Source organism: Ambystoma mexicanum, chromosome 2q, assembly GCF_040938575.1.
Source record: "Ambystoma mexicanum isolate Mex_15411 chromosome 2q, UKY_AmexF1_1, whole genome shotgun sequence".
Taxonomy (NCBI): domain Eukaryota; kingdom Metazoa; phylum Chordata; class Amphibia; order Caudata; family Ambystomatidae; genus Ambystoma; species Ambystoma mexicanum.
The window spans coordinates 264507342-264534956 of NC_090924.1; the positions used below are offsets into that span (position 1 = coordinate 264507342).

General features: G+C 46.6%; 2 protein-coding genes across 2 annotated transcripts in view; one reads left to right on the forward strand and one right to left on the reverse strand.

Annotated features, from left to right (window-relative positions):
* The window catches only part of FAM20C (FAM20C golgi associated secretory pathway kinase), a 438324-nt gene that overhangs the window by 76059 nt on the left and 334650 nt on the right, over positions 1-27615 (reverse strand). The gene's annotated exons all lie outside the window — the stretch shown is intronic.
* Positions 1197-27615, forward strand: part of LOC138570325 (uncharacterized) — a 51261-nt gene continuing 24842 nt past the window's right edge. Inside the window, exons 1-2 of the mRNA XM_069649107.1 lie at positions 1197-1339; positions 3217-4191. Coding sequence (XP_069505208.1) covers positions 3233-4191 — 959 coding nt within the window. The 5' untranslated portion in view covers positions 1197-1339; positions 3217-3232. The remainder of the gene's footprint in view (positions 1340-3216; positions 4192-27615) is intronic.

Here is a 27615-nt window from a genome sequence, read left to right on the forward strand (position 1 = left end):
GATGCATATGTATGGTTCTAGTACCAGTTTTAGTTGTACTCGCCATCTTCAGCTTACATCATATTCATCCTTGTTGCATCTGTCTGGCATAAGGACGGTATGGTTGTCTTAAGGAGTAGTGTTTCTTACCTGTACAGTATTGGGCCGGGGTGGGCAATAGCTATGGATGACATATTCATCTGTCCCTCAACAAGAACCTAGTCAGACATGGGGAGATTTGTTGTCTCAGCTATTATACATTCGATATTTGGGGAAAAACCCAGCCAAAATATGGTTGTAAGACGGTGAGGCTACCGACAGCCAACTCCTCGAACCATTCCTATTCTTAAGAATCTGAAACGTCGTCTGCCTAGATATTGAAATCATTCAAAATAATGAATCACTTGGTGAAAGCCAGGAAGTAGTTTGGCAGATTCACCATATTTGAAGGAAAGGATGAGCAGGCTTGCTTGGGCCCGTGATGAAGGCTTGCGTGTGCAACAGCTGAGGTTTGTCCAGTAACTCACGTAATGATCAAGCATTCTAGAGTCTCGTGAGAAGGGGCATACATCTTCTTTAAAAAAAATAGCATCAGTGAACCTGTCTGCCACTCCACTATTGCACCCTGGTGATGAGGTTTCAAAGATGATATTGAACCCCTGGGAATCAGTTCTTGAAACCAGGGGAGTTCACATTTTGGCGAGGTAGGTTTCTGTGAAGTACATTAGGTTAATGTCTACGTTCCCATCTTGAGGATATTCTGCTTGTTATGTTAGAGGTGTGCTCAGAAGGTGATCAGGCACTGGCGAGCACAGCCCCAATCGTGATATGTCCTAATCTGACACCCAACCAGTAGAGAGGGGGGTTTCCTGTCCTGTAGGTGTGCTTGCCTTGGGGTAGTTGGCATGTCAATGTGCTAGCAGCTTGAGGAATGGGTATAGTTCCAGGGCAACAGCGGCTAGAAAGATAATGTTGTCAAAAGGGCAAGAGGGTTCAGGTGGATGTCAGATCCAGTTGTTGTATTTTAGAGGTTGTGTGCTTTGTTTTGTGATTGGGGAGTGAGGAAAGGGCCCCTGAAATGAGAGTGGTATTAAGTGATCCATGCAGTTGTCTATGCTGAAATATAGCTGACAAGGGGGGCCCCGGGGGGAACGCGAAGCGTTTCCCCCCGGGGAGTTTTTGGCGATGCACATGGCCAGCGAGTGGTCGTGGGGCAGAGCGCCTCCTGGGGGGGTATTTAAGGGCTCAGGGAAGGTTCGGGAGGCAGGCGACAGTTAGGACTTGATGATTGTCAGGTCCTGTTGCCTGCTCCCGAGCCTTCCCTGTAGCGCCTGGGGCCTAGGTGGAACACTTAGAGCAGGTGAGGAGTGGAGTAGCGGGAAGGAGGGAGTTTAAGTTTCAAAAAAAAAAAAAAAAAAAAAAAAAGAAGATAAGTGGTTTACTTTCGGTTTACTTAGGAGGGGTGCCGTAGATAAGACACCCCTCACATCTTACCTTATCTTAGGGCCGCCGCGCTTTCAGTCAGGTTTATCCCGTGGGCGGGGGGGGGTGTGAGCAGGGAGCTGGGGGGAGCGGCAATCTGTGCCGCGAGCGTATTTCGAGTTGGCTTCAGGCCAAGGAATCAGCAGAGCGGCGGCGGCTTCTCCGCGGCTCTTTACGTGGGTGTGCCCGCTGTGAGCGAGCGTTTGTCTCGGTCTGGTGGGCCGGGCAGCGGGCTTAAAGGGGCCGTGTCCTGCTCCCTTAGTGAAGTGCGGTGCTGTCTGGGCACCGCCAGGGGGCAGCGCTTCGCGACAGGGAGCAAGCACTAATTAGTGCTGTTTTCTTTATAGTGTGTTTCTGTTCCCCCCCTTTTCCCGGGGTTTTGCTAGGAGTAGGGAGGGAGGGGCTGTATAAGAAAGTGTGGTAATTAAAAAAAAAAAAAAAAAAAATTTAAATTTTCAAATTAGTGTAAGGAAAGCAGCATAGCGGCAACCCTGTTAATAATTGGTAGATAGGTAGGATAATTGGGTTAATTTTTCTCTCATTAATTTTAAATTTAAGGAGGTTATTTTCGGGTACTCACTCGGGTGGTGTTTTTGTTTTGGGGGCTGGTTGTTTTTTGCGTTAGGTTTTCGCAGGGCCAGGGTGTTTTCCTCGGGTAGGTACCGGCTCGGGGGCGTAGAGTAAGTAGTTTTAGTAAAAGGGGCATATTTTTGGGCACACGCGTTTAGTGTGCACTATGACAGGCCGGGGGGCGAGCAAGAAGGGGCTGGTGGACGCCGGGGCCTTGAGGAAGGCCCTGGAAATCATTAGCAGGGCAACTAATGCCCAATTGGAAGAGGCGGTAGGGGAAGTTACGGGAGAGGAGGAGAGCGGTGGGGGCCGGCCGCAGCGCAGAGCGGCGTCAGACGGTGCATTGGCAGCTGTGGTGGCTTGCACCCCTACGGCAGGGAGAGGGGAGATTTGGGAAGCTAGGGGCAGGAAGATGAGGAGGGAGATAGACAGGAGGGCAGATGGGGGTTTAATGAGTTCAGGGGGTCAGCCAGAAAGGGAGGAAGGGTATGAGAGCTCCAGGGTAGAGGGGAGTTCTCGAGTGGGTAGAGACCGAGGGAACAATAGTGGGGGCAGGGGTGGAGGGCAGGTGGGTGTGGCAGGGCAGAGAGGAAGAGGGGGAAAATACTTGCAGAAGAGCGCAGGTGGGAGAAGGAGGGAGAGGTCCCCGTCAATGGAGGAGGGTAGGGTGGGGCGCGGAACGGCCCCCCCGGATAGGAGGAGTGGGGGCGGAGGGCGCTGCGCAGCCCCCGCTGTGCAGGTGGAGGGTGAGGGTTTCGGTACGGCCCCTCCTCGGTTAGCGCAAGGAGAGCCTAGAGGGCACAGCACAGCCCCTAGCAACGAGGACGTCAGGGTGGAGGTCGGAACGCCTCGCCCAAGAGAAGGGGACCAGGCAGAGGTTCCCACAGCCCCGCCGAGAAGACGTCAGAGGGGTGGCGGGGCGGACGCCCCGGGCTCGGAGGAAGATCAGCAAATCATCTCGGGCAGGAGCCCGCATCCTCAATGGTATTTAAGGGGTGATGAAGTTGGTTGGGAGGAATACGGGGGGCAATGGGAACTTGAGGATTACAGGACGGAAATGGAAAGGGCGGAGGAGAGAAGGAGTTCAAGGTGGGACGGGGAAAGGGAAGTACAAGGGGGTTGGGGCGAAGCGGGTCGAGGAAATTATTGGCTGGGCGATTGTGCTGACATGTTTTGTCCCCGCAGCAGGAGCCCTCTAAGAATGGAGAGGAGGAACACCGGTGTGGAGGCCAGGCCGCAGATGGCAGGCGTGGAAAGAGGTGAGAGGGAAAGGGAATGGTCATCTGCATGGCAGAGAGGGGTCACAAATAGGGGGTTGGGGGATGACCGGGGTGATCTACAAGGTGTGATGAAGGAAGTAGGGGTGCAGGTTTTTGGAGCTGAAGGGGTTGGAAAGAACATTTGCTCAGTGGAGGTCCAAACGGACAAAGTGGTGGAGCCATTGGGGCTCGAGGTGCAGGCGGGAAAAGATAAAGAGGTGGAGGTAAAGGGAAAGGAGAAGAAATTGCCATACATGGGGATAACAAAGCCATTGGGGGCACATTTGATGGCAGCGACCAGGGAGAAGATACAGGGAGGTGAATTTGTGGATGTCTTCAAGTTGCTGCATAGGGAGGTGAGAGCGAAAGAGGGGTCTAAGGAGGAAGAGAGAGAGCTGGCTTCACGCCCGAGGGTCCCGGTGACCATGGAGAATTGGACGTCGGCGTTTATCATTTACGCCAGCGTGTATTGCGAAAAATTCCCGGAGCGTTGTGTGGCCCTGCTTAAATACATGGATGTAATAAGGAAGGCTTTCACGAGCTTTGGGGGCTTTGCTTGGGTAAGGTATGATGAGGAATTTAGAGCGAGAATGGCGGAGGACAGTCAGGCGGTCTGGGGGGAGATAGATATGGATCTTTGGCTGCAATGGATGGCCCCAACGAGGCCAGCCCCGACATTGCACACAGCGAGTGGGCTGCCTGTGCCTTACCGGCCCTTTCTTGGTCGCCCCGCCCATGAGGGGGTGGGGGGAGGAGGCGGAGGACAGCCCTCAACTGCATGTTGGGCGTTCAATAAAGAAGGCTGCACGAGGTGGATGTGCAAATTTAAACACGAGTGCAGCAGGTGTGCGGGTCGGCATCCGGTTACAGAGTGTTTTCAGGCAGGGGATAGTGGGTCAGGGCGAGGAGCGGGGCAAGGAAGTGGGGGGGGAAGGACCGCATACCAGGTAAAATGGGGTGTGCTGGTAGGTCGGGCTCAGTTTAATGTAAAAGTAGGGGGGGGCACAAGGTTTGATGAAAGATGGTTGGGGGCAACTGAGAGGGGGGCAGAAGAAGGGTGAGGAGGAAGACGCGTAGGTAGGGGAGGGCCGCGGTGGGGATGTAACGGTGGTAATTGTTAAGGGGAGGTAGCTGGCGTTTGGAAGGCATGGACGACGGGGGTGAAGCTCTCACGCTTGCCGCACGACAAGGTGAGTAGGCTTCAGGCTGCATGGACGGAGGTGCGGGAGCGCCTCTGGTGCAGCAGGGGGAAGTGAGGATTTGGGTCTGCATGGACGGGGGTGCACTAGGGCCCCTGGTGCAGCTAAAATAAAAAATACAAAAATAAAAAAGTGGAGCAGAGAAGCGAGGTGCCGGAAGAGGAATTTATGTGGAATGGTCTGCATGGACGGGGGCGCAGGTTTGGCCCCTGGTGCAGCGGTGGAGAGGAGTAAAAGAAAAAAAAAAAAAGGGGGCCTGCATGGACGGGGGTGCACTAGGCCCCCTGGTGCAGGTGGGAAACAGGTGGTAATGGACGCAAGTAGCTTGAAGATGGTGATATGGAAGGAACTGCATGGACGGGGGCGCAGTTTTGGCTCCTGGTGCAGCGGTGGAGAGGAGTAAGGCAGAAAAGGGGCCTGCATGGACGGGGGTGCATTAGGGCTCCTGGTGCAGGCGGGGAAGAAAAAAAAAAAAAAAAAAAAAGGTGGTAATGGATGCGAGGAGCTCGAAGAGTTATAGGGAAGGGACTGCATGGACGGGGGTGCAGGTTTGGGCCCCTTGGTGCAATGGCGAGAGGAGGAATAAACTAAAGGTCCTGCATGGACGGGGGTGCACGTAGGCCCCCGGTGCAGGGGGGACAATGCAGGAATGGAAAGGAATAAACTGGGCACAACAAGTGGAACAAATAGTTATTGCTTGTAGGGGAGCTGTCTGCGACTTGTTTTTACGGGGTTATTGTTTGGGGGCTTTCAGGGTTTTTTGAGTTGGTCGGGGGAAAAGGGGGGGTAGTGGGACTGTAGGGGGAAGATGTTCAAATTACAGAAGAAGGTTTAGACATCAAGATTAAAAGGTCTAAGACGGATAAGAAGGGAAGGGGCTCGTGGTTTCGGCTGGGTCGTGGGAGCAAGGTCTTATGCCCAGTTCCAGGTGTTCAGGGGTATCGCGGAAGGAGTGGGTGGCAGTGGGAGAAAAGGAAGAGGATTTCGGGACTCATTATTTAGGAGGGGCGCAGCATCTGTGGGTACCGGGCTGGGTTTTTTCAGAAGACAAGGTGAAAAGATTGGGACGTTGTAGGTCTGGGAAATATAGGGGGTACGGCAGGGAGTTTGATAATGGGGTTGTTGAAAAGGTGGTTAGGACTTGGTGGGCCAACTGTTGTGGAAATATTTTTGACTTGTCAGTGATTTTGTATTTTCTTTTTCAGATGCTGCGCGAAAGGAAGGGGAGTTGGAGCTAGTTTTGATTTGTTGGCCATTGAATTGTTAAGTGGGTTGGGAAGGAAGTAGGGAAAAGGGGTTTGGAAGGTGACGGGGGTGCAGTTACAAGGAAGTGGGGGTGAGACGGCACGGGTTGGAGGGCCTGCGGGGGGATCAGCTGCCTCCTATATTGGCAGGGTTGAGTGAACGCTTGGGGTTACAGAGGTGGTGATTTGGCAGGCAGGGGAGAATGACCTGGTGAGGTATACGGGTGGCTCTTCTTAGTTCCTGGGCTGGGAGACTGGGTAAAAAGTTTGAGGTAGAAAAGTTTGGGGGGGGGGGTGGGGCAGAAAGAACTCCTCGGGGGAGGGTTTTTCTGGTGCCGGGGGCATGGCCCCTTTTGATGTGGGGGGAGGCAAGCACAATGGGGGAATGACACGGGAAAGGATGGGGTGGCGCTGTTTGCACAAGCAGGTCACCCCGGGGGAACAGGTATTGAGCCTGGAGGGGCATGGCCCCTGGGAGAAAGCGGGACGCCTGGAAAAGGGGCAAGGAGACGGTAGGATCCAAGGGATCATTAGGGAGGAATTAGGTTATTTAATTATTTAATTGTTGGGGGAAAATGAAAATGTTAATTTATTTAAGTGGTGGTTAAAATATTCCTTTAGTTTGTTAGGCCATGGAGCCAGTTAAGCGTTTGATTGTAAGCTTTGGCCTGTCACATTAAAGCGACCTTTTCCACTTTTAAACGAGTCTGGGTTTTTGTGCATTAAGCCAAAAGGGCGGCCCCGGGGGGAACGCGAAGCGTTTCCCCCCGGGGAGTTTTTGGCGATGCACATGGCCAGCGAGTGGCCGTGGGGCAGAGCGCCTCCTGGGGGGGTATTTAAGGGCTCAGGGAAGGTTCGGGAGGCAGGCGACAGTTAGGACTTGATGATTGTCCCGCCCTCCCACCCTTTTCACTTTCGTTAGGGTAGTGTCTGGGTATGTAATATGGTGGGATCCATTGTTCATGGGATGATGCAGGGGTTTTTTAGATGGCATGGCGGGTTCATGAGTTGGGGTCTGTTAGGAAGGTGGGTTTGGTGGTTTTGTGTGACAGGTCAGGGCATTGGGAAAGTTGTGTGTAATATATGTTGCTGATGTGGCAGGTCAGGCTGGCTGCAGGTCATAGGAAGGGGGAGTTTGGTGTAGAGGGGAGTTTGAAGGGTGTTGAAGTGGGTCGGGGCGCCGGGGGCATGGCCCCTTTTGATGTGGGGGGAGGCAAGCACAATGGGGGAATGACACGGGAAAGGATGGGGTGGCGCTGTTTGCACAAGCAGGTCACCCCGGGGGAACAGGTATTGAGCCTGGAGGGGCATGGCCCCTGGGAGAAAGCGGGACGCCTGGAAAAGGGGCAAGGAGACGGTAGGATCCAAGGGATCATTAGGGAGGAATTAGGTTATTTAATTATTTAATTGTTGGGGGAAAATGAAAATGTTAATTTATTTAAGTGGTGGTTAAAATATTCCTTTAGTTTGTTAGGCCATGGAGCCAGTTAAGCGTTTGATTGTAAGCTTTGGCCTGTCACATTAAAGCGACCTTTTCCACTTTTAAACGAGTCTGGGTTTTTGTGCATTAAGCCAAAACTGTTGTTTCAAGACTGGGAGGTGTGGTTTTACAGCAAACAACATGATTTGACAGGCTTGGGCCAAAATCTTGCTGTTGCTATAAAGACTTCAGTGAAGGAGGGATGGGCCACGACGGTATTAGCTGACTGGGGGGGGGGCGGATGGAAATGAGGGAAGCTTGTGAAAACCGCCGAGAGAGAGAGGGATCAAATCTCGATTGGGAGGCTTAGCGTTAGATGTTAGTCACAGAATAACGTTTCATAGCCTGAATAGTGAGGCCTGGGTTTAGCTGCCGCCATCACAGCAAACACCAGCCTTGTGCCTCTGCTTGCATACACGCCACACAGCAAGTCGTTGCATCATAGAATGGCATAACTCATAGCAGTGACATAGCAACTGAAATTGACAGATGGTATTAATTATAATGTGGCATAGCTTGCATTGGACATATAATTAAAAGGTATGTCACAGGGAATACTGGCAGATGTTGACACAGCCTAACACAGGACAAGACTGTACAGCATATCTGAATTTAACGGAAATATACGTTTTTGTAATATGACACTTTTGCGGCATTAAACAGCACAAGGGAAGCAGAAGGCGTAGTATGTTTTGTTGTTGGAACTGGGAATCAGTCAATGGCATTACCTACGAGGCTGTGAGCGCAGTGTGTGCTTAAATTGCATTGGGCTTAATCAGAAACTATGTAGATGGCTGTCTTGTGCAGCTGAGTATGTTCCCTTTGTGAGGGGCGTGCTTAGGTGTCAAGCCAGTTTGCTGCATGCACGTTATTCTAGTCAGCTTCTGGCATATGCGGCTCACATGTGGGTGCTTATGTTTTCAGTCTGTGCTTGACTGGTGTGATGCATGATGTGTGAGGCCAAGGGAAGTGTGCTAGTGCACTTTTGGTTAGGTGATGTATTTTCCTCCAAGCTGCGGTGCACCTACTGTGTAGGCGCGCAGCCATTGCCTCATGTCCTATGAAGGCAGGAACAGGCTGGTCCAAGACAGCAGACAGGGTTCCAAAGAGATAGTGCGTGTATGCACACAAGGTCCACGGCACACCCTGGATGTGCCCATGAACATAGACAATTGTGCTTCTGCTATTTTCAAGATAAGTGTGATATTTTATAGTAAAGCCACACGTGGACATTTGCCCACATATTGCATACGCCGTGGAGCTCACACGGCCCTGTGTTGCAATTGTGATCATTTCTGCCTCTTCAATTCAGTGCCGGCCTTAGTGGCGGCAGCGCCCCGGACAGAAAAAGAACAATTAGGCCCCTCTTTCCGGGCACCGGGTCAATGGGGAGGTGGGGTTGGAGACACCAAAGGTTTCTTTTCGGTGGCGGGAAAAGGCGTCCTTTTGAAATTAAATGCGCTCGTGGGAGCGGGCGAATTTAACAACAATAGGCTGCGGCACCCTATTAAGTTGATCATCTCCCCACTCCCGCACCCCCCCCCACCCTGGAGCAGGGAGGTAATTATCTCAATAGGGTGCCAGCACCCAATTGCTGTTAAATGTGCGCCCTCCTGCGAGCGCATTTAATTTCAAAAGGACACTTCTCCCATCAACCCAGCTCAGGGTAGCCCTTGAAAGGCTCCCTCGAGCCGCCGCCCTGGGGGAGTGGCTAATGGCGGCCTGGGGAGCTATGGCACCCCGGGCGGTCGCCCGGTCCGCCCTGCCCTAAGGCCGGCCCTGCTTCAATTAATTTTCTTTCACCCAGGACAGCAATGGTATGACCCGCTGAAGCCCATGTGCATTGCTATGCCTTTGACATTGATAGAAATGCATCTTTTCATTTCTTCTATTGCATTTTGATACAGCCTTTAAGTGCACACCCAGCATCCACGTGGGTGGTAATGCATTCAACTTGCTTAGGTAGGATAGTGTTTGGACCCCAGAATATATATGCGCTACCACTATAAAAGAACATACATCGTACTTAAAAAAAAAAAATGGGTATCTAAAAATAGTGCATTCTCAACAAGCCAATTAGGGTGTTAAGGGATAGACAGTTGTGTGCAGCGTGTTCGTATAGATGTGTCATTAAATGTATGTTTACCGCCCTTTGAGCGAAAGCGAAGCATGCCTCTTAATTGAATCACCTGAAAGCCTCAGAAAACGAATGTCGGAGGTTTTTTACTATCAACACACAAACAATATTCCCGGATGTGCTCCAGGGAACACACTTTCATATCCTCGCAGTTGTGATATATCGACCTGCCCACGGAAATCTAGAAAACTGAGCAGCTCTATTCGTTTTCACCTCAGATTAAAATGTATCCGCGGTCTAATTGGCGCATCTGTCATACTAACACTCAGCAGAGACTACCGAATGCGCTGTATATCACCTGAAACGTTACAGATACAATCGCGGCCTAACTGCCTTCATATGTCCTGATAGCAAGATTCAGAAAGGGCTTCGCAGAGAATTATGGGGACAAAGCAGAGATCTTTTGACGACAGAAAAACACGCGTCACGATTGAAAATAGATGTACTTGTGTGCCAGAGTGTCACATGTATTCTTCCGTCGTGCAGGCCGTGCCTGCCCTCGGTAAGTGCTGTGGGAATGGCAACACGGTATTAAGACGATGCGATAAAGTATGCAGTAAATCCGCCATTTTATCTCCAGTTGTCACGGGCACAACCCATCCCCCTGTCATCCACGCGTTCATAAAGGACCAGTGTTAGCGAGGTTGCTTAGTCCCTGTATTACAGAGACTTGTTGACGGACAGGAAAAGAGCAATTCCTGTAAGTATTAAAAGCTGAACTGTTTGAACCATTCCCCACTCGCGTGGAGGTATGCATTCCTCATTGCGCCACCGGGCTTCGCTCATCAGTCTTTCTTTTTCCCGAGGAAAGCAGCGGGGTATAATACACTTATTGTTAGCAATGCCCACAGAGAGATTTTTCGATAACAAGGGCCGGTACCACGGTGAAAGAGCTAATCAGGGTCCAGAGGCCAGGGCAATATTGTTACATGGTGTTTTACTTTTATTTTATGATATACAATGATGGGCCTGATTTACAAAAGGGTTTTACAATGGGACACTCCCATTGAAAGACGCTGTGTAACTCAGACCCCCTGGGTCTTCATGCTTACACAAAGCAACAGAGTTGTTACAAGTATTATTTACATTGACCAATATTGAAATTATACGGTACAAAAAAAACCTATGTGGAAAAACGCACTGACAAAGCCCATCGTCTGCTTCCGCAAATATAGAGGGCATGAAATTGTATTTTTCCCACCTGCGCTCTTTACAAATGAAATTGTGCCCTCTCCATCCTCAAAGCAAGGCCTGTTGACTTTGCCAAACCTTGTATATTAGGGAAACAATGCATGGGTAGCCTTCAGAACCTTACAAAGAGTCCTGAGATTAGTAGAAATTAAGCACACGTGCATCTCAAGACCACCGCTGCCCCAAATGCGGAGGAAGCTTGTAAAGACGGATGACATAGGAGCTAGCTATTGTATAGGGGTCCTGCGAAAACCCCTAAATGTAACCCGAACCACCTTTGATTTGTCCTGGCCCCAGTCTGATAATAATTGTGCAATAGCACTGTAGTATGAGAACATGACAATTCTTAAAAGCAAACACTGCTGTCAGTGATTGATAGTAAGGCAGCCTTTTCCCAATTTACAGACAGTAACTTGTTTATCCTTTTGCAGAGATTTTTTTTTTTTAACATTTATAAAGTGCATACCTCATGGGGACCTGGCAGAAGCCTGCATCTGAGCGCAGATGATCATTAATCATAAATCATACAGAATTGAAGGACTTGCGAGAGAATGGCTTAGAGATGTGCTTGCTGGTTGTGTAAAATATACTGCACACTGGTGCCCGTCTACTAAAAAACCACAGAGCTGCTGAGCATCAGGGTCCTTGCAATGCCTCCTCTTTACCTCTGTAAAAGCCCACTTAACTAATAGTGATGGCGCGGGCACGTAGAGGAGCGTGGACGGATCCGCTCACTCCTTCAAATACCTATATTCTCAAACGCCTAGTTTCTCCCGCCATGTTTGTGACAATCAGCACTGCTCTATTCTGCAGAACCAGCCGCTGGTGAATGATGCTAGTAGTAAAATCTTTATTTCGGTCATATCACACCATAGAAGAGCACATAAGACAAACACAAGAATAACACAATCTTATAACATATACAAAGCCTCATAGCTTCAAAAGTTTAGCACAAACAAAACCACTTCCTAAAAGCATGATTAAAAAAGTCTACAATCGCTTTAATTTTTGCAAACAAGTGCCACATTTTTGATTTCAAGGACGGCAAAAGAGGATCTTGCATCTAGGCGCAACCAGATTGGAGTCAGCCAATGGGATTTCTCCCTTGCATAGGCAGGACAGAAACAAAAAAAGTGCATATTGTCCTCAACTGGGGCAAGACTACAGGGAGTATATATGCACCCCCTCTTTACAAGTGTACCACAAAGTCGACAATATGCCAAGTCTACATTTTGAAAATATACTCTCCTCTTTCGCATACAAATGGAGGCCCAAGTACTGCTCAAAACCCCAAATCCTTTTAATCGAAAGATAATTAGCTGCTCGCTTACTCATAAGACAAAAGTCAATCATCATACCCCATGCACAATGATTAAAAGAGGCATTAACACTGCTTTTGTATACTGAACCCAGTTTTGTGGGATTTGACCATAGGTCAGCAAGTCCAACGTTGGTAAGCATTGTTTGCACGTGTGTAAACCACGGTAGGGATTTACCCCCAGCCATGGAAACCAACTCCTCCAGCCCTTACCTATAGGGTGCAAGAGCATCTGCGTTCCAAATACTCAGCCATTATAACATGGGCAAGAGCATAATGATGTATTTAATCTGGACTCGCCCTACTTCAACGGCAGCTGGTACAGAGGGTGCATCAATAGACAAACCGAATAGCCTTTTAACGCATGTATTCTCGGTAACGGGAATGGATGCACAGTCAACCCATAACCATAACTCTGCTCTATAGGAGATTGTCGGACCCACCTGAATTGAGCACAATTTTAGGGGAATCGAAATTACCTGCCCCCTCAAACATGAGACCATGCTAGTAACAAGGCCACATTGTTGGGCGCCCATCTGGGTGCTCCTCGTAGACTGGAATGCCCATTTTTATTTGTGCAAAAAGGCCAACTCCAATTGGTGGTCCTTTAAATGAAATGTGGTTACTAAGCGAGCATAACGCCCACGGGGGGCACAAAAGGTTGTCTTCGTTTTTGACTGATTGATACAAAGGCCTTTTGCAGCACATCATTTCCCAAAGACATCGAGCTGATTTTGAAGCCCCAGCAGTGTTTTACCCAGAAGAACAGCATCAGCTGCAAAGAGAAGTAAGCTCCATTTGTGAGAACCCAAGCATGTAGTACACTTAGCCAATTCATACAAATCAGAGGCAATATCATTAACAAATAACAAAAATGAAAGGAGAGCGAGCACACATCCTTGCCTGACTCCAGTGTCAATAGGCACTAGATCTGTCATTTCATCATTGGGCCCCCAACGAATGTGAGTACTGTTTCCAGAGTACAATGACCTAATGGCACTTCCTATCCTCTAAGGGATTTTCAACCTCTCCAGAGACGCCAAAGAGGTCTCTGGGAACAGTGTCAAAGGCCACTTACAGGTCAACAAACGCTAAGTAAACTGGTTGCAAATGTAAGCATGCATATTTGCGCAGTAAAAGATCCAACCTCATGACTTGTCAAGCGTAGAGATCCCCAGTCGAAAGTCCGCTTTTACATGCAAAATGAGGCCTGAATCATCCCCACATTCCTCCAACTGATGTAAAATGACCCTTGAATAAATCTTAGCCAAGGAGCCAATCAGAGAAATGGGCCTAAAATGTGATGGTAAGTTTTGGTCCCCCTTCTTAAAAATAGGAAGTATACCAGATTCTCTCCATTTATTCAGAGGTATATTTGTCGAGAAAACACTGTTGACAAATGTGGTTAGAAAGGACAACCAAATACCGGGTTCACTCATGAACATGTCTGCTGAGAGAAAATCAGGACCCGAGGGCTCTGCCACTTTTCTGCTCAAGCACCGCGCATTCCACTCCCTTGGCAGTAACAGTATTTGGCATGGGCACCATGTCTTGAGAACTTATCCATGACTTCCTTGAAGCTACATCCATGACCCCCTCGCTTGATAAGGACACGGGTACGAGCGAATGCTCAAAGCAGAATTGACTATACCATTGGTCTGGGTCAATATTATACAATGGTGACTCCTGCTCTGTTTTAATATTATACTTGGCTAAACGCCAGAAAGTTTCACTGTTTTTTGCCCCTACTGCTGACTCCAGAGCCTGCCAAATGTTTTCCTCATGTTCCCTCTTTTTCCCAAAAAAGAGGAACTTGTGGGCAGATCTTGGACTTGCAACATTTCTGGAGCTTTTACCATCACTATTTTTGAGTGCTTTTAAAAGAGCAGCCCTAGCTGATCTGCGTTCCCCATCAAACGTTCAGGACAGCTTAGCACCAGAGGTGGGAGTCCCTCTAAACCTTCTCATCATCAAAGGGGCAACCCTAGAAACCACTGTATTATAACAATCAATATGGGAAAATAAAGAATTATGCTGCGAGAAAGCCAGAAGCACAGGGAGCAAAGCCTTATAAATTGATGAAAGTAGATTCCGTAGAATCACTGAGGACCAGCACTGAGTCCTGGAAATAGCGGAATTCACAGGAAAGTCTCTTGGCCACCCCTAAGGATCTCACCTGAGCCAGGATTTCAAGCAAGAAACATGCCACAAGCGGGTCATGGTCTCTCTCGACGTATTACACAACACTGAAAGCGACCAAGGCCTCCCGGTGAAGCATTGATATCCACATATAATCAATATGGCTACTCTATCTTGGGTACAAAAGGTCACACAGGCAGGGGCACCCTCAGGGAACCTCCCATTAGATGCTTGCAATCCATAGGAGTACAAAATAGAACAGCATTTGTCAGCATAAGGATAAACAGAAATAGCGGGAACCACCACTGGCACAGGAATACCCCAACGTTCATCTTCCTCACTTAAGTCATTCAAGGGTTGGCTGGGAGCCTCTATCTGACAATTAAAGTCACATATCCTGCAACCGGAGCACTTAAATACGCTCTACAAGTATGATGCAGCTTGCTGATTTTGCCTTAAATACAAGTTTAGAAGAACTAGATTAAAATCACCCCTCCTCCTCAATGGCACGCCAAGCAAATCTGGCGAGTCCAGTTTCATCTGCCTACACACAATCTCAAGGCTTTCCTGGACCGAAATTACGATGTCCCCTTTAGCTGGCCCATAAAAAGTACAATTGTTTAGCTTATATATGGGGGCAACAAACAATGTGTCTCCATGAAACATGGTTTGTTGCCCCCATATATAAGCTAAACAATTGTACTTTCCTGGAGACACATTGTTTTAGACTTATCTATCAGGGCATGCCAATCAGGATCAATAAGCTTACTAGCCACACCATTCACATTCCAAGACAATAGAGAACATAAGGAATGGCACTTAGGCCTATCAATCTCAAAACAGCCTCAACTCCCAAAAGATTGGAGAGGAGCACGGACCATGCTTGTCCTGGAGCCAGCACCAAAGACCATGCCCTCGTACAAACTCCCACACTCAATTAGGTTATCCCTTTTGGCCCTCTCAGGCACATAATGGGGGGGTCACATTCATGCAGCTATAAATGCTATCCTTGGCTCTCCTCCAAAAAAGCAAGAAATATTTGCAGAAGGGCCTTTTAGCACCGATGTACAGGATGCGTTAGGGCAGTCCAAAATTGAATTCCTGTCCCAAAGCTTACCTCATCTGGCTCCACTACTGTCGAGGGCTGATGCAAGTATACCAAGAATCATGAAGATGACAAGTTGTAAATGCAGCATCAAGGCATACCATAATTCCTTTACTGGCCAAAGCTTCCTTGCAATTCAGAAAGCAGGATCTGACATACGGGTTGAGAAAACTAAAGCTAACGTTAAGCCCACACCCCCGCAGAACATGCAATCCGAGAGAATCCTGCAGGTGGAAAAGATCAAGCATGTAACATCATTGACCGGCAGGACCTCTGACAGAGCCTTGACCAGAGCATACGTATACCCACTTTTATTCCCATGTGTTCTACCCTCAAAGGTGAAAATCAAATTCATAGAGCACCAGCCCTGCAATGGATCAGGCACTGACAGATTTGTCGCTCCATCCCCTGGCTCCATAGGTGGCACAGGTAAAGGCAAGTTCCCTCTGGAACAAGCCCTCTGCCTATTCCCTGCAAGGGAATGTTTATCACCACTCTCTATCAATACACACCTTTGGTCTATCCCATTGAATGATGATATCTGGGTATAGTCCTCCGTAAAGCAAATTACATTAATCCAATTTAAGATCATTTATGGCCGTAGCTCCTGGGTATCCAGCATTAACCATCGACCAGGAGCTACCACTGGGAAAGGAGCAGCTGGTACATAGCGTTCCGCAGATCTAAATTCCATATAAGATACAAACATATCATTTTGTCCATATATTATTACCCATTGTCATGTAAATATCATGTAGATATGTCTTAATATTTATTTATAGATTGTCTCAAGTGCACAGAGATACATTTACATAGGTGTTTTTGTTCGGCATGATTTGGCCTGGGGAGCCAACAGTAAAGTAGCTAAATATCTCCCAGCTCCAATCAATTTCGAACCCTACAAGTGTCTTAACCGATCTTTGATACGGTTGTTTTATGTGATTGTACTGGGATTTATAATGCACACCATTGGAAATTGCACTGTCAGCATGCCCGTTGGCAGATCTGAAAGTAAGGGAGGTGTTTTAGGTTAGTGAGGAGAAAAGGAAAGTCGAAGATAGCTTTGCAGTTTTGTTACACCATGCATGTTTGAAGTTACCTGAGCTCAGTTTGGGGTTCTGTTTCTAGGTGTTTTGTCTGAAGAACATAGTCATTTGTGTCGATTTGTGTATTTTTCATGTACGAGGTGCTAGGATCCATTGGCTAGGACTGAGATATGTAAGTTGATTGTAGAGGTGTTGTGATTTTGTTTGATGTCTGTTGGGAGTGTTGCAGGCAAAACTGAAAAAGCATGGATTAGTGCCAAACAGATTTGGCCTTTTTGGGTGTAAGCATCACTTTCGATCTAAACTATCAGAAAATATTGTTAGCCATACTTGAAAAGCTGGGTGCTGATGGCAGACGCCAAACATGTATCAAGGCTTCAGTTAGTTCCAACAAAGCATTGGTCCAGTGTGGACCAGAATGAAGACTAGCCAAAACTTTTGCTGTTGGAAGGGGGCTTGAGGCAGTGTTGTGTTCTGGCACCACTGCTATTTAAGCAATAGATCTCTTGGAGGGGGGCATTAACGGTAGGCTGGGTTATAGTTAGAAGCCCGAGCCAAACAAGGGCTTTAATGTAGACCCGAGGGTATACCCTACCTGTAGTACCCCCCTCCGAACGGTCTATTGCTATTAGTACCCTGGCCCGTTGTACCGGGGTAATAATAACAATTTTTCCATGTTGAGAAACGGCAGTGAAACCCTTGCTCGACTTTTTTTCTTTTTTTAATGGCCATCAGGGATCACGTAGTCCCTTCTCCCTTTCCATGGTGGCTTATCACGTGACGGAGATGCTCCAAGAAAACACCTGTTCCCGGTGCCTACGAGGGACAGCGGAGCGCAGGTAAGTGGGGTTTGGGTACGGAGGGACTGGATATGTGGAAAAGAGGCGTGGGGGAACAGACAGGGGATGCGGGGAGCGAACTTCCCTTAGGTCCCAGCGAGGGAAGATGGCAGTCTCCTTGGAGCGGGGTCTTTCCTGAGTGGTAAGGACCCCGTTCCAAGCCTCCTCATTGGCTGCGAGGTCGCCACCCCCCACCCCTTCGCTGGGTACTCATTGACTATATATAGCAGACACATTGCCAAACCCTTACGGAAGGCAGCAACCGACATCCTAAGGACGGGAGTTTGAGAGTCCAAATAGAGTCCAAATAGTGTAATGTGATGATGGTGTGCAGAAAAAGAAAACAATTTGCACATTTAATTGACTACATTTGAGTAATTATATTCTGCATTGCTCTTGCAGTAAATCTCTACAAATGAAAGGTGATACTAGAGTAAAAAAGAAGCATTCTAGGGATAGTTTGGACTGCAGGTAGTGTTGTACTGTATTAAATTGTATTGCTTGTGTGTGTGTGTGTGTGTGTCTTTCTGTCTGTGTGTGAGGGAGAGAGAGAGAGATAACATGTATATATTGCTAATGGCTTAACAGGCAAATACATGCTGACCAACATAGGAAGCAGAAGAAAGCAGACAACGCTTAGCTATTATCAAACTGTTCCTCCAGTCAACTGCCATTTTACGGAGTACAGGATAAATGTGGTCAGGCACTCTCATATGAAATGAAAGTAAGCCCATTTCATTCATTCAGCAGCATTGCACAGAGTTCCGCAATTGCGAAGCAGTGAGAGAGTGCATCTGGCACTGGCCACGATATGCTTAATTGGTTAGGCTAGCTCTTGAAAGGTTCAGCCTCAGATGAAGAGTCGGTGATGACTCGAAACACATGTCAGGCTACTTTGTTATTAAACTCATTGGACTCATGAGAAATCCCTCCTTCTTTGAATTACTTGGAACACCTGTCACTATTGCACTGTTCAGCGCAGTGAGACTGAGAACTGTCTGTGTTCATTTACATTAGAGGGATGTCCATTTCAAGGGTGGCGGGAGTATTGAAGACTATTAGACACGACCTCATCCATTCTGAATCTAAATTACGGGAGTTGGAGTTGGACTGCACATTTGCAGTCAACCTTGACAAACTTGCACACATCAGTGAAGAATTTAAGATCTTTGAATCACATGCCGTTAGGGAAGTCCTCTACTTCAGTCGCCCCAGGCTGCCAGGAGATAGAGGGAGGGTGACAGACCTGGTAGAACACTGGCTATGCTAATGAAAGGGGAAAGGAGTCAAGCCCAGATTGTATCTGTCAGGAATTCGTAGGAGGTGCCGCAGTGGTCAGATCAGCAAATATTGGGGGTGATCACCGAGTATTATTCTAATCTTTACGCATCACCTCCTGAACATGATGAACAACATATGAGTGACCTCCTCGCTCAGATTCCCATGACATATATCTCTGACGTGACTAGGGATCAACTGGAATCCCCAATCTCGCTTGAAGAGATTGTCAAGGTCATCTTGTACCTCCCGAAAGGCAGGGCGCCTGGCCCTGATGGGCTTACTCCTGAATTTCACCAGGAGCATATCGCCATTCTAGCTCCCAAGCTGTTGGAAGTATGGGACAAATCCCTCCGTTTAGCTGTTCTCCCCCCCTCTCTGTGTGAGGCAGTCATCAGAGTGCTGCTTAAGCTTGACAAGCCAAGCGATGAATGTGGCTCGTACAGACCCCTCTCGCTCATGAACATTGACACAAACATTTTTGCAAAGGTTTATGCTAATCGATTCCTCCCGATTATGACATACTTAGTACACAAAGACCAAGGGGGGTTGTACCTGGGAGGTCCATTTCCCACAACATCCGGTGGCTCTTCAACATCCTGGCCAGAATTGACCAAGACACGGACGCCATTGCTGTCACACTCGATGCTCAAAAGGCATTTGACATGGTCTTGTGGAAATATATGTGGCTGGTCCTGGAAACAATGGGGATAGGCCCCAACATGACTGGATATATTAAACTGTTGTATACCGCTCCACTGCATAGGTTACGGGTCAACCCCCTGACATCTATGGCATTTGCACCCTTTGGGGGCCCCCGCCAGGGCTGCCCATTCTACCCGATCCTCTTTGCACTAGTAGTAGAGCCGATGGTGGACCATGTTCGAGCACGTCATGCCCACAGAGGCGTACGATTGAGGGACACCCCCGAAATAATATCCCTATATGCTGATGATGTGCTGTTATACGTCAGAGACCCGGCCACCAATCTTGACCCAATACTACGAGACATCACATGTATTGGCACTTGTTTGGGCTTTACAATCAATTACTCCAAGTTGGAAATTCTCACGCTCACCAATAATACCCAACAGCCTGTCTCGGAGTATCCACTACATTGATCCCCAGGAGGCATCAGATATTTGGGAGTCCAGATATCCCTGTCCAGTTCCACCATGCTAGAGGATAATTATGCAGTGGTTGCACAGCTCACTGAATCAAAAATTGTTAGATGGCGTTCTCTCCCGTTGTCACTTGCTGAGAAACTCTCCCTTATCAAAATGATTCTGGTCCCCAAACTGCTATATGTTTTTAGTAATGTAATGATTTGGCCTGGAAAACAATATTTCTCGAAATTACACGCTGCATGTGTGCAGTCCCTGTGGCATTCGGGTGCAGTCCGTAAGAAATGTAAGAAATGGTTGGACATGGTGCCCCCGTACGAGAGGGGAGGCTTTACGGCACCTAATCTGACACTGTATTGGACTGCTGTGCAAGCCCAGTATGCCACGTTCTGCTACCTTAGCTCCCTGGTTCGCCCCCATGTCAAGTTGGAGACTCTGGCTGCAGATAATATCAATATTATGACCTTAATATTTCATTGGGAGTATGTGCCTGATTCTCCAATCGATCCTGTAGCTACTACCCTATTTTCCTGGAGCCGACTACTGAACATAACGACTACATAACATCCCTACTACAAATGGCACCCCGTCTGGGGGTTCCCCGGGTTGGAGCCAATGCACGACACAGCCTTGGCTCGACGAAAGGGGGCCTAAGTTATCAAGCACTAACCGACTTCTTCCCCGATGGGAAGTTCATTGATCCGCAATCGTGAAGGCAGGGGCACTCCGGGTCTGTGCTTGAGATGTTACAATACTATATGCTCTGTGCTGCCTTCCACGCCGGATGGCTCTCCTTCCCCAATGAACCTCCCGATAGCCCTAGTGTGGCCTACATTGCCAATTCAAGTGGCAGCTGGGATGTTGTCTCCTCTTTGTATAAATTGCTGCTTATTGAGACCCCAACCCAACCCTCTAATGCACGCACTGAATGGGCAGACAAACTGAGTCTCGAGATCTCCGACCATTTATGAGAAAAGATGTGCTTACACACGAAGAGAGTATCCCTTAATTTCCGCTACCGGGTAATACAGTTTAAATTGCTTAATAGGTAGTATTATACTCCCCGAAGGATCTCTAGATTTGCTTGCACTGACACACATACCTGCGCTCGCTGCAGGGCAGAGGGGGCAGACCACTTACACATGTTTTGGCCATGTTGTGCACTAGAAGATTTTTCGAACTGTATTTTGAAAGCCCTAACTGATATTACCGGTACAGTGATTGACCCCAGTCCGCTGGGAGTATTGTTTGGAGTGTGGGGAACTGATGATACTAGACGGGTGGCCACATTTCTTAATATTGGCTACATGGTCGCCAAGAAATGTGTGCTTCAGGGCTGGAAGAGCCCCTCCCCCCAACCTTCCAGAAATGGCTCAATGCACTTACCTCGGCCCGGACCTGTGAGGAAGAATTCCTGTCAATGCTCCCAGCACATTCTCGTCCAAAGAACATATGGTCGGTCTTCAACAGTAACCTTATTGACCTAAATGAGAGTGCGTCTGACAGTGAATCACCTAGGTCCCCGCAGGAAGGTATTTGAATGTTATAATGTTTCACGATTTCTTACTTCTCTCTCCCACCAATGTATTATTTCTTCTTCATGTAACTGTGCACCTGTAGTGTATCAATTGCATACTATGCTCTGACATGTGTAGTTGCTGTTACCTCTGCCAATGAATAAAACTTAAAAAATAAAAAAAGTCATTTCATACATTTTAGAGGACTTAAAAAGGCTCATCATCTGTACGAAATATATGCCAGCCAGTTTATTTAGTGATTAGAGAGTTTGAAAAAAAATATGAATATCAAATATTGAGCACACAACATTCTTAACTGATCGAATGTATACCAATTAGATTAGAATAGCCATGAATAAGAGCTGAAGAGGGAAATTATTTTTCAAAATACCGTGTGGAATGGGGAAGACAGCAGTGATAGGCATATTGTTCTGCAATTTAATTAGACGAATGTAGTATATCTTTGGTCTGCAACACTCTTTCCGGGAATAGTTGTGTAACATCCTGATGAACTCATTTCAGAACTCTCTAACTCCTTTCCTCGTCAGCTGATTAAACACAATTGCACTTAATTAAATTGGGGGCAGGCCCGATGGCTGATTGCCGATTTTCTTTATGTTTTCCCCAGATGTATTTCTGGAAAAGCCTTATGCATTTTAACACACGTTATTACACTATTTTACAAGATCTGAAAGGCGCTGTTCTAAAATATGTTAACGCTACGTAGTGTATTTCTATTGTATATAACGAATGGTTTAATGGACCTGACCTGAAATTTAAAAAAAACTATGAAATCCGTTTATTTTTAAATGTATGGGAATGCTGGCCCAGCTTTCTTCAATTTATTTTTGGAGATCTATAACCGGAAATTAAAGCATTGAATATATATATATTTTTTAATTATTTTTAAGCATCATTTGGTTTACAAGTAGAACCGTATATGCTTTACAAAACATTTTACAATTTACAAACAAAACGAACACTAAGGAAAACCCACAAGAGTCGAGAAAGCAATGTCTGAAGTGAGGAAGTTGGGAAGTGTGGACGGTATTTATCAATGTTTAAAACTGAAGCTTTCTTGGCTCTTTGAACATGTATAGACCAGTTCTGTTGAACAATTTAGTGCTACTTAAGTGAGATGTTCAAAAATGTCTTTTACAAAATTCAGTAGAGCCAACGTCGTTGATAACCTTCTCCCCGTTTTAGGATTTCCCACCAGTATTCCAACGTATGCAAGGGTAACTCCAAGAAGAATTTTCCCAAGTATGTGTTTCTCATATCCGTTACTGACTCGCACTGCAGGACTAAGTGCTTCAAGGTTTCCACAGAGTAGTTACAGAGACGACATGTCAAATTTCTTGAGGCCAGGTCTCTTATTCTCCTTTCAGTGACTTCTTTCGTTGGATATAAATTGAAACGTAGTCTCATGGAATGTTGTCTTGCGACCTGCAATGGAAATTTGTTTATGTACAATGGCGTCGTGCCTCTTTTGGTATGTTCATTGAACAGCTGGGCACTTGATTTTAAGGAATCTATCCTTTCTTTTGTTGATATCCAGTCCAGATCTAGAAGGTTTATTTTCACCCTATCAGGATTTCTAAGCAGTGTTTCTTCTGTTTGTGCAATGTTCGTCAGAATTGAGTGACATATGTCTTGCAACTCTGTTAGTGCTGGATCTTCTTGTTTGTCTAGTGCTGATTTTATGGTCGTGAAACCACTCGCTCCCGGTGGGTTTATACACTTTCTAAAGAACAAGAGCTGTTTCCACATCGTGGATGCATATAACGAGGTTAGTCCCAGCTCTCTTCGAATTATCTCTATTGGTAGTGAGTTTTGCATGGACAAGGCTCACCTCCAGAATACGCCTTCCAGCCTGGGCCATACTGTGCAAGCTAGAAAAAGATTGTCTTCTGCTGCAAAAGTTAGTATTGGCGACACCTTGAGTTTATAAAAGTCAATCAACGGGGCAAGGAGAACTTGCAATACCTTTGCCTAATGATCTTCGCTTGGGAGGCAAGGGTTTTTGATTTGCTCCTTAAAGCCGCTAGTCCTGGGGCGTCGTTAATGCTCTCATTCAGTGTTATGCCCAAGTAGTCCACAGAAGCCACTACTGGGATTCGTTCACCATTCAAGTACCATGATCTTTTACTGTTCTTGTTACATCTCATATCCCCCAGTATTAAGATCTTGGCTTTACCTTAAGGGGGTAGTCACCCACATACACTTCCAAGGCCCTCAGCTGCCTCTGTAGTCCAATTTCCGTTTGGTCCAACAACAACAGGTAGTCCGCAAAGAGTAGTCGCCCCAAAGCTATCCCTGCTATTCTAGGGGGTAAAACATCTTGTGTCTGAAAAGTCTTCCTCCACGTCTGATATATATAGACTAAAAATGGCTGGAGCCAGTCAACAGCCCTGTTTTAGACCCTTGGATGATTTAATTTTGTTAGGCAATGAACCCTTTTGTTCCAATCGAACTCTAAAGGTTGTCTCTTTTTGATGGTCTTACAAGGCCTCTCTGAGGTCTGTCGGGCAATCCCACTTTCGCAGCTAGGACCACAATATTCCTCTGTCTATGGAATCTAAGGCTTGTTCCAAGTCTATCGATGCAATGTAAATACTTTAGATTCTTTTCCGTTTCACGCTGCATTTTAACAAGTTTAGAAGGCAAAGGTTCAGGGCAGTCCCAATACCCTTTCTAAAACCCGCCAGCCAAGCATCTTGATGTTTTGATGCTGAACTACAGGCATTGAGGTCCCTCAGCAGGATTGCCGCATACATTTTTCCCACCACACCGAGGAGGGCGATTGGCCTATAGTTGGCTGGTAAGGTTCTATATTCCTTCTTGAAAATGGGGACCACGAAGGACTTGGTCCAGGAATGTAGAATGGCCTTTGCTTTCCTGACTTTTTCAAACAGCTCTGACATAAAGGATGCCCATTTTCCGGGTCTTGTTTTAATATTGCGTTGTTGAGCCCATCAGGCCCCGCCACCCTTGAGTTATTAGATTTCTTGATGAGGTCAATTATGTTCTCCTTGTCAAATTGGAAGTTCCATGCCCCGTAAATGTGGTCAACCTGCCTGGGTATTGAGGTCTTATCATCCATATACAGCTTGCCAAAGTGATCCTCCCAGACTTTTGCTGACAGGGAGTTTGAGGTTTTTGCATGTTCCAGAACATTCAGCTCATTTAACAGTTTCCATACACCTGCTGTATTTTTGTTGGCCACCAATCTTAGCATTCTCTTGTCATCCTGTTGTAAGAGGACATTCTTGTGTTGTTTCAACCAGTTTTTAAACATATTTTTTATTTGTTTAAGTGCAGCAATGTTTGAGCAGGATGGATTTTTCTTCACCCAACGACCAAACTTAATTACTACTTTCTTCCTGCTCGCTATTTGTTTGTAGAAAACATGCCTGGTTGAAAATCCTGCTCTTAGTCGGTTTTCCAACCTTTGGCTAAAACGCAGTTAACACTACTGGGTAATTTAAGATCCCTCTTGAGGCGCTGTTGTTCTCTCTAACTGTAGCTATCAGGCTGTTGATAAGAGATGGTAGGTCTTTGGTTTTTACTAGAAGGCAGTTTCCTCCTGGATTTACCTTGTAGTAAGATCCTTGGTCATGAAGACCAATTGGAGTGTAGACATCTGCCCAGTGTGCATCTTTAACCTGGAGCAAATTATGGTCACTTAATTTAGTCGATTTCACAGTCATACTCCTTAGTTTCCCAAAGAGCTTTTCTGTGACAAATATATAATCCAATATGCTAGCTTGGGCGCCTCTTTTCCAGGTTACTGCTTTGGGTATATCGTCTTATAGATTGCAATTTACCATGTGGATGTTGCTGTCTAGCAATTCTTTCTTGAAGTCAAAACCTTTTTGTACATTCCTGAGTGCATTTGTCAAATCTTTATTGAAGCACTCCATATTGAGGTCACCACATACCAGGACATCTAAATTAGTCCAGGCTACCCTTGCATCGTCAATCTGCATTAGTATTGATTCCATACATTTGGCACCGAGCTGTAAGTCAGGCTTCCAATATAAATTGCAGATCAGCAACTTCCACGGATTCCGTTCAATCGTGGAGGCACTTTTTATTATGGTAAATTGCGCCAATGGGTTACAATTTATTGATGATATTACTACAAAGCCTCTTGATCTTTTAATGGCCGTGAGAAGGCCTGTAGACGGGCGACCCATGGGTCTTTTTAGTGCCAGATTTATGTAAACCTCAAAGCCTTCTAGCAGGGCTATTTCCCTCACCCAAGTTTCCTGTAGACATGGGACATCATAATCTACGAAGTTGAGGTCACCGTTTCCGTAGAGGTGAGAAAACCTCCTACTGTTCCAGCTTGCAAAGGTTGTTTCTTTAGGCTTGTCTTCATGTAGGCACTGTTGGCATTATGATCTGGCGGCTTACGATCCTGCCAACCAACTCCAGTCTTCCTGTAGCTCGGCTGGGTCACTTTCGTTTTTGCTCAAAAAAACCTCTCTCTTTCCAGCGTTAACATTAAAGCCCACCACGAAGTTTACTTTTCCCGTTACATTTGATCTATCGTTGTCACTCGGACCCCGGGAGTTCCTAAAGGACTCTCTGTTTTTTTGTTGATCCCGGCCAGCCTCAGGTGAAGTGTCCCGTGTCTGCTTGTTGGTTTGTAGTACCTCGTTGGCTAGTTCCTTTAAAAGAAAGCCATACTTGTTTAATTTGTGCCCTTCTTTATCTAATAGAGTTTTGGTGTTCCATGAAGTAAGATAAAGTATTTCTCTATCATGACGTGACTCGTTCAGAAATTCTATAAGGTTTATGTCCTTAGAGCTGATTGATTTAAGCGCCGTAATGCTATGCAAGAGCCTCATTACATTAGCCCTATTCATAATGAGCTTGTCGTCAATACTTAAAATTCTCTCGAGACCCATTCTGTGCATTCCGTTGGTGTCTTTTGCTTCAAATTGCAAGGTGTTTTCTGCTTGAAAACCTGGGACACTTGACCTCTAGTAAAGCCGCTGTCGTTGATGTATTTATCCGCCCATGTAATTTTTCTCTGTGTTTCCCACTCCGGGAACAATGGTCTTTTTAGCCTCAGTGGCATCACTCTTTTTATGGGCCAGCAGCTAATTTCTTCGCTGTTCCATTGTCGAAAATCTGGCTTTCATTTGATTTCAGTCTCTGGGAGGTCTTGTATATACCTAACAAATTTAACATGAATGGCCGGATGCATGTCCAGGCTAGGGGCGTCTTGGTGCTCTTGGGAGTTATTTCCGTCCTGGGTTGTACTTGAGCCTTGGAGCCCATCCATTCCTTCTTCATCCAAAAATGTTGAGAGATTTATTAAGGAGTCCTCCGGGTCTTGTTGGTCAGAGTCAGTGTCTATTTCCACCCAACTCATGTCTCCTTTATCCTTCTGTGACAACTCTAACTTCTCCTCCAAATTGGAGGTAGTGGAGCACCCTTTTGTAACAGGTCTTTCGAACACCACTGCCTTGTCGGGCTTTAGTATGTTACTTGGTAATATTCGTTTTTTTCCCTCTAAATGAAGGTTTGAGGCCCTTGGTAAGAGTTTTCTTGTTTTCACCCCTGATGTCAGTGACTGAGATTGCCCTTCATTGCTTTTCTGGTTAGTTGTATTGTTGTTATTTTTTTGTGTGCGGTTTTCCAGGTTTTTTGAGGGGTGTTTTCCCCTTTGGTAGGATCATTGTCACTCCTCGCAACCTCATAAATATTTCATATTCTTGAGTCGATTGTTGGGGGCTGTGGCTTTCAATTTGTATAGGCATGGTGGATGACTGTATTCTATGTATAGGCTGCGAATTTAGAGGATCCCCTACCTCTGCTGTTGCTGCCGCAGAAACCAATGGCATTGGGGCAGCTGCCCCCTCTAAATTTGAGGTTTCCGATATGGTTGTAGCCTTATCCATTTGATTATTTCCTTTTTCATTTGAAGTAGATTGTGTTCCCTTTTGGGGTTGTGTATTAAACTCAGTTTGTCATTGAGTTTCCACCGATATTGTATGGTCTTCTTGAACTGAAGTTTCCACAAACCACCAGGGATGTGTGTATTGGTGCTTAATCTTACTGATATTCATTTTCCTTTTCTAGTATAATGGGTTCAAGTTTACTTTTTAGGATTAGGATTTAGGCCGTATTAATTTGGAATGTAACATGGCAGTGACAGTAGTTGGTCTTTTTAACTGCTCATTTTGTCTTTCAATCAGTTTAACTGGGCCATAGTTATTGCGTATGCCGCAATCATCCCGGCATGAATTGTTGATTTTGGTTCTGTCTGTTCTTCCACTCGTGTCACCGCCATATCCATTAACAGATCTTTGTCTGTTAAAGAAGACTCTATGCATGTCGTTTACTGGAGAAGATAATTTGTTGGGGACCAGTGTTTGTTGGTTTCCAAGAGAATGTAATCCTCTCTAGGGGTGGTTGGGTCACTGCTGAGCGGGCTTTAATTTGGTCGGCCCAGGAGTGCAAGTCACTTTCGATCCAAGATCTAAAAGACTTAGCAACCCCCCTCTCTCTATCAGTTTTACTGACGACACAGCCGTCCGCCCTCCTTTTGTCTATGTGATGAAGATTGGAGTTTCACAGAGTGCTCCCATTAGGCACCTGGTTTAGGCCTTGCAAACCTTGCTGGGCCGTTGCAATTGATGAGAGAGGAAAGTCAATTTGCTGATGTGATGGTGACTGTGAGTTTTCCTAAAT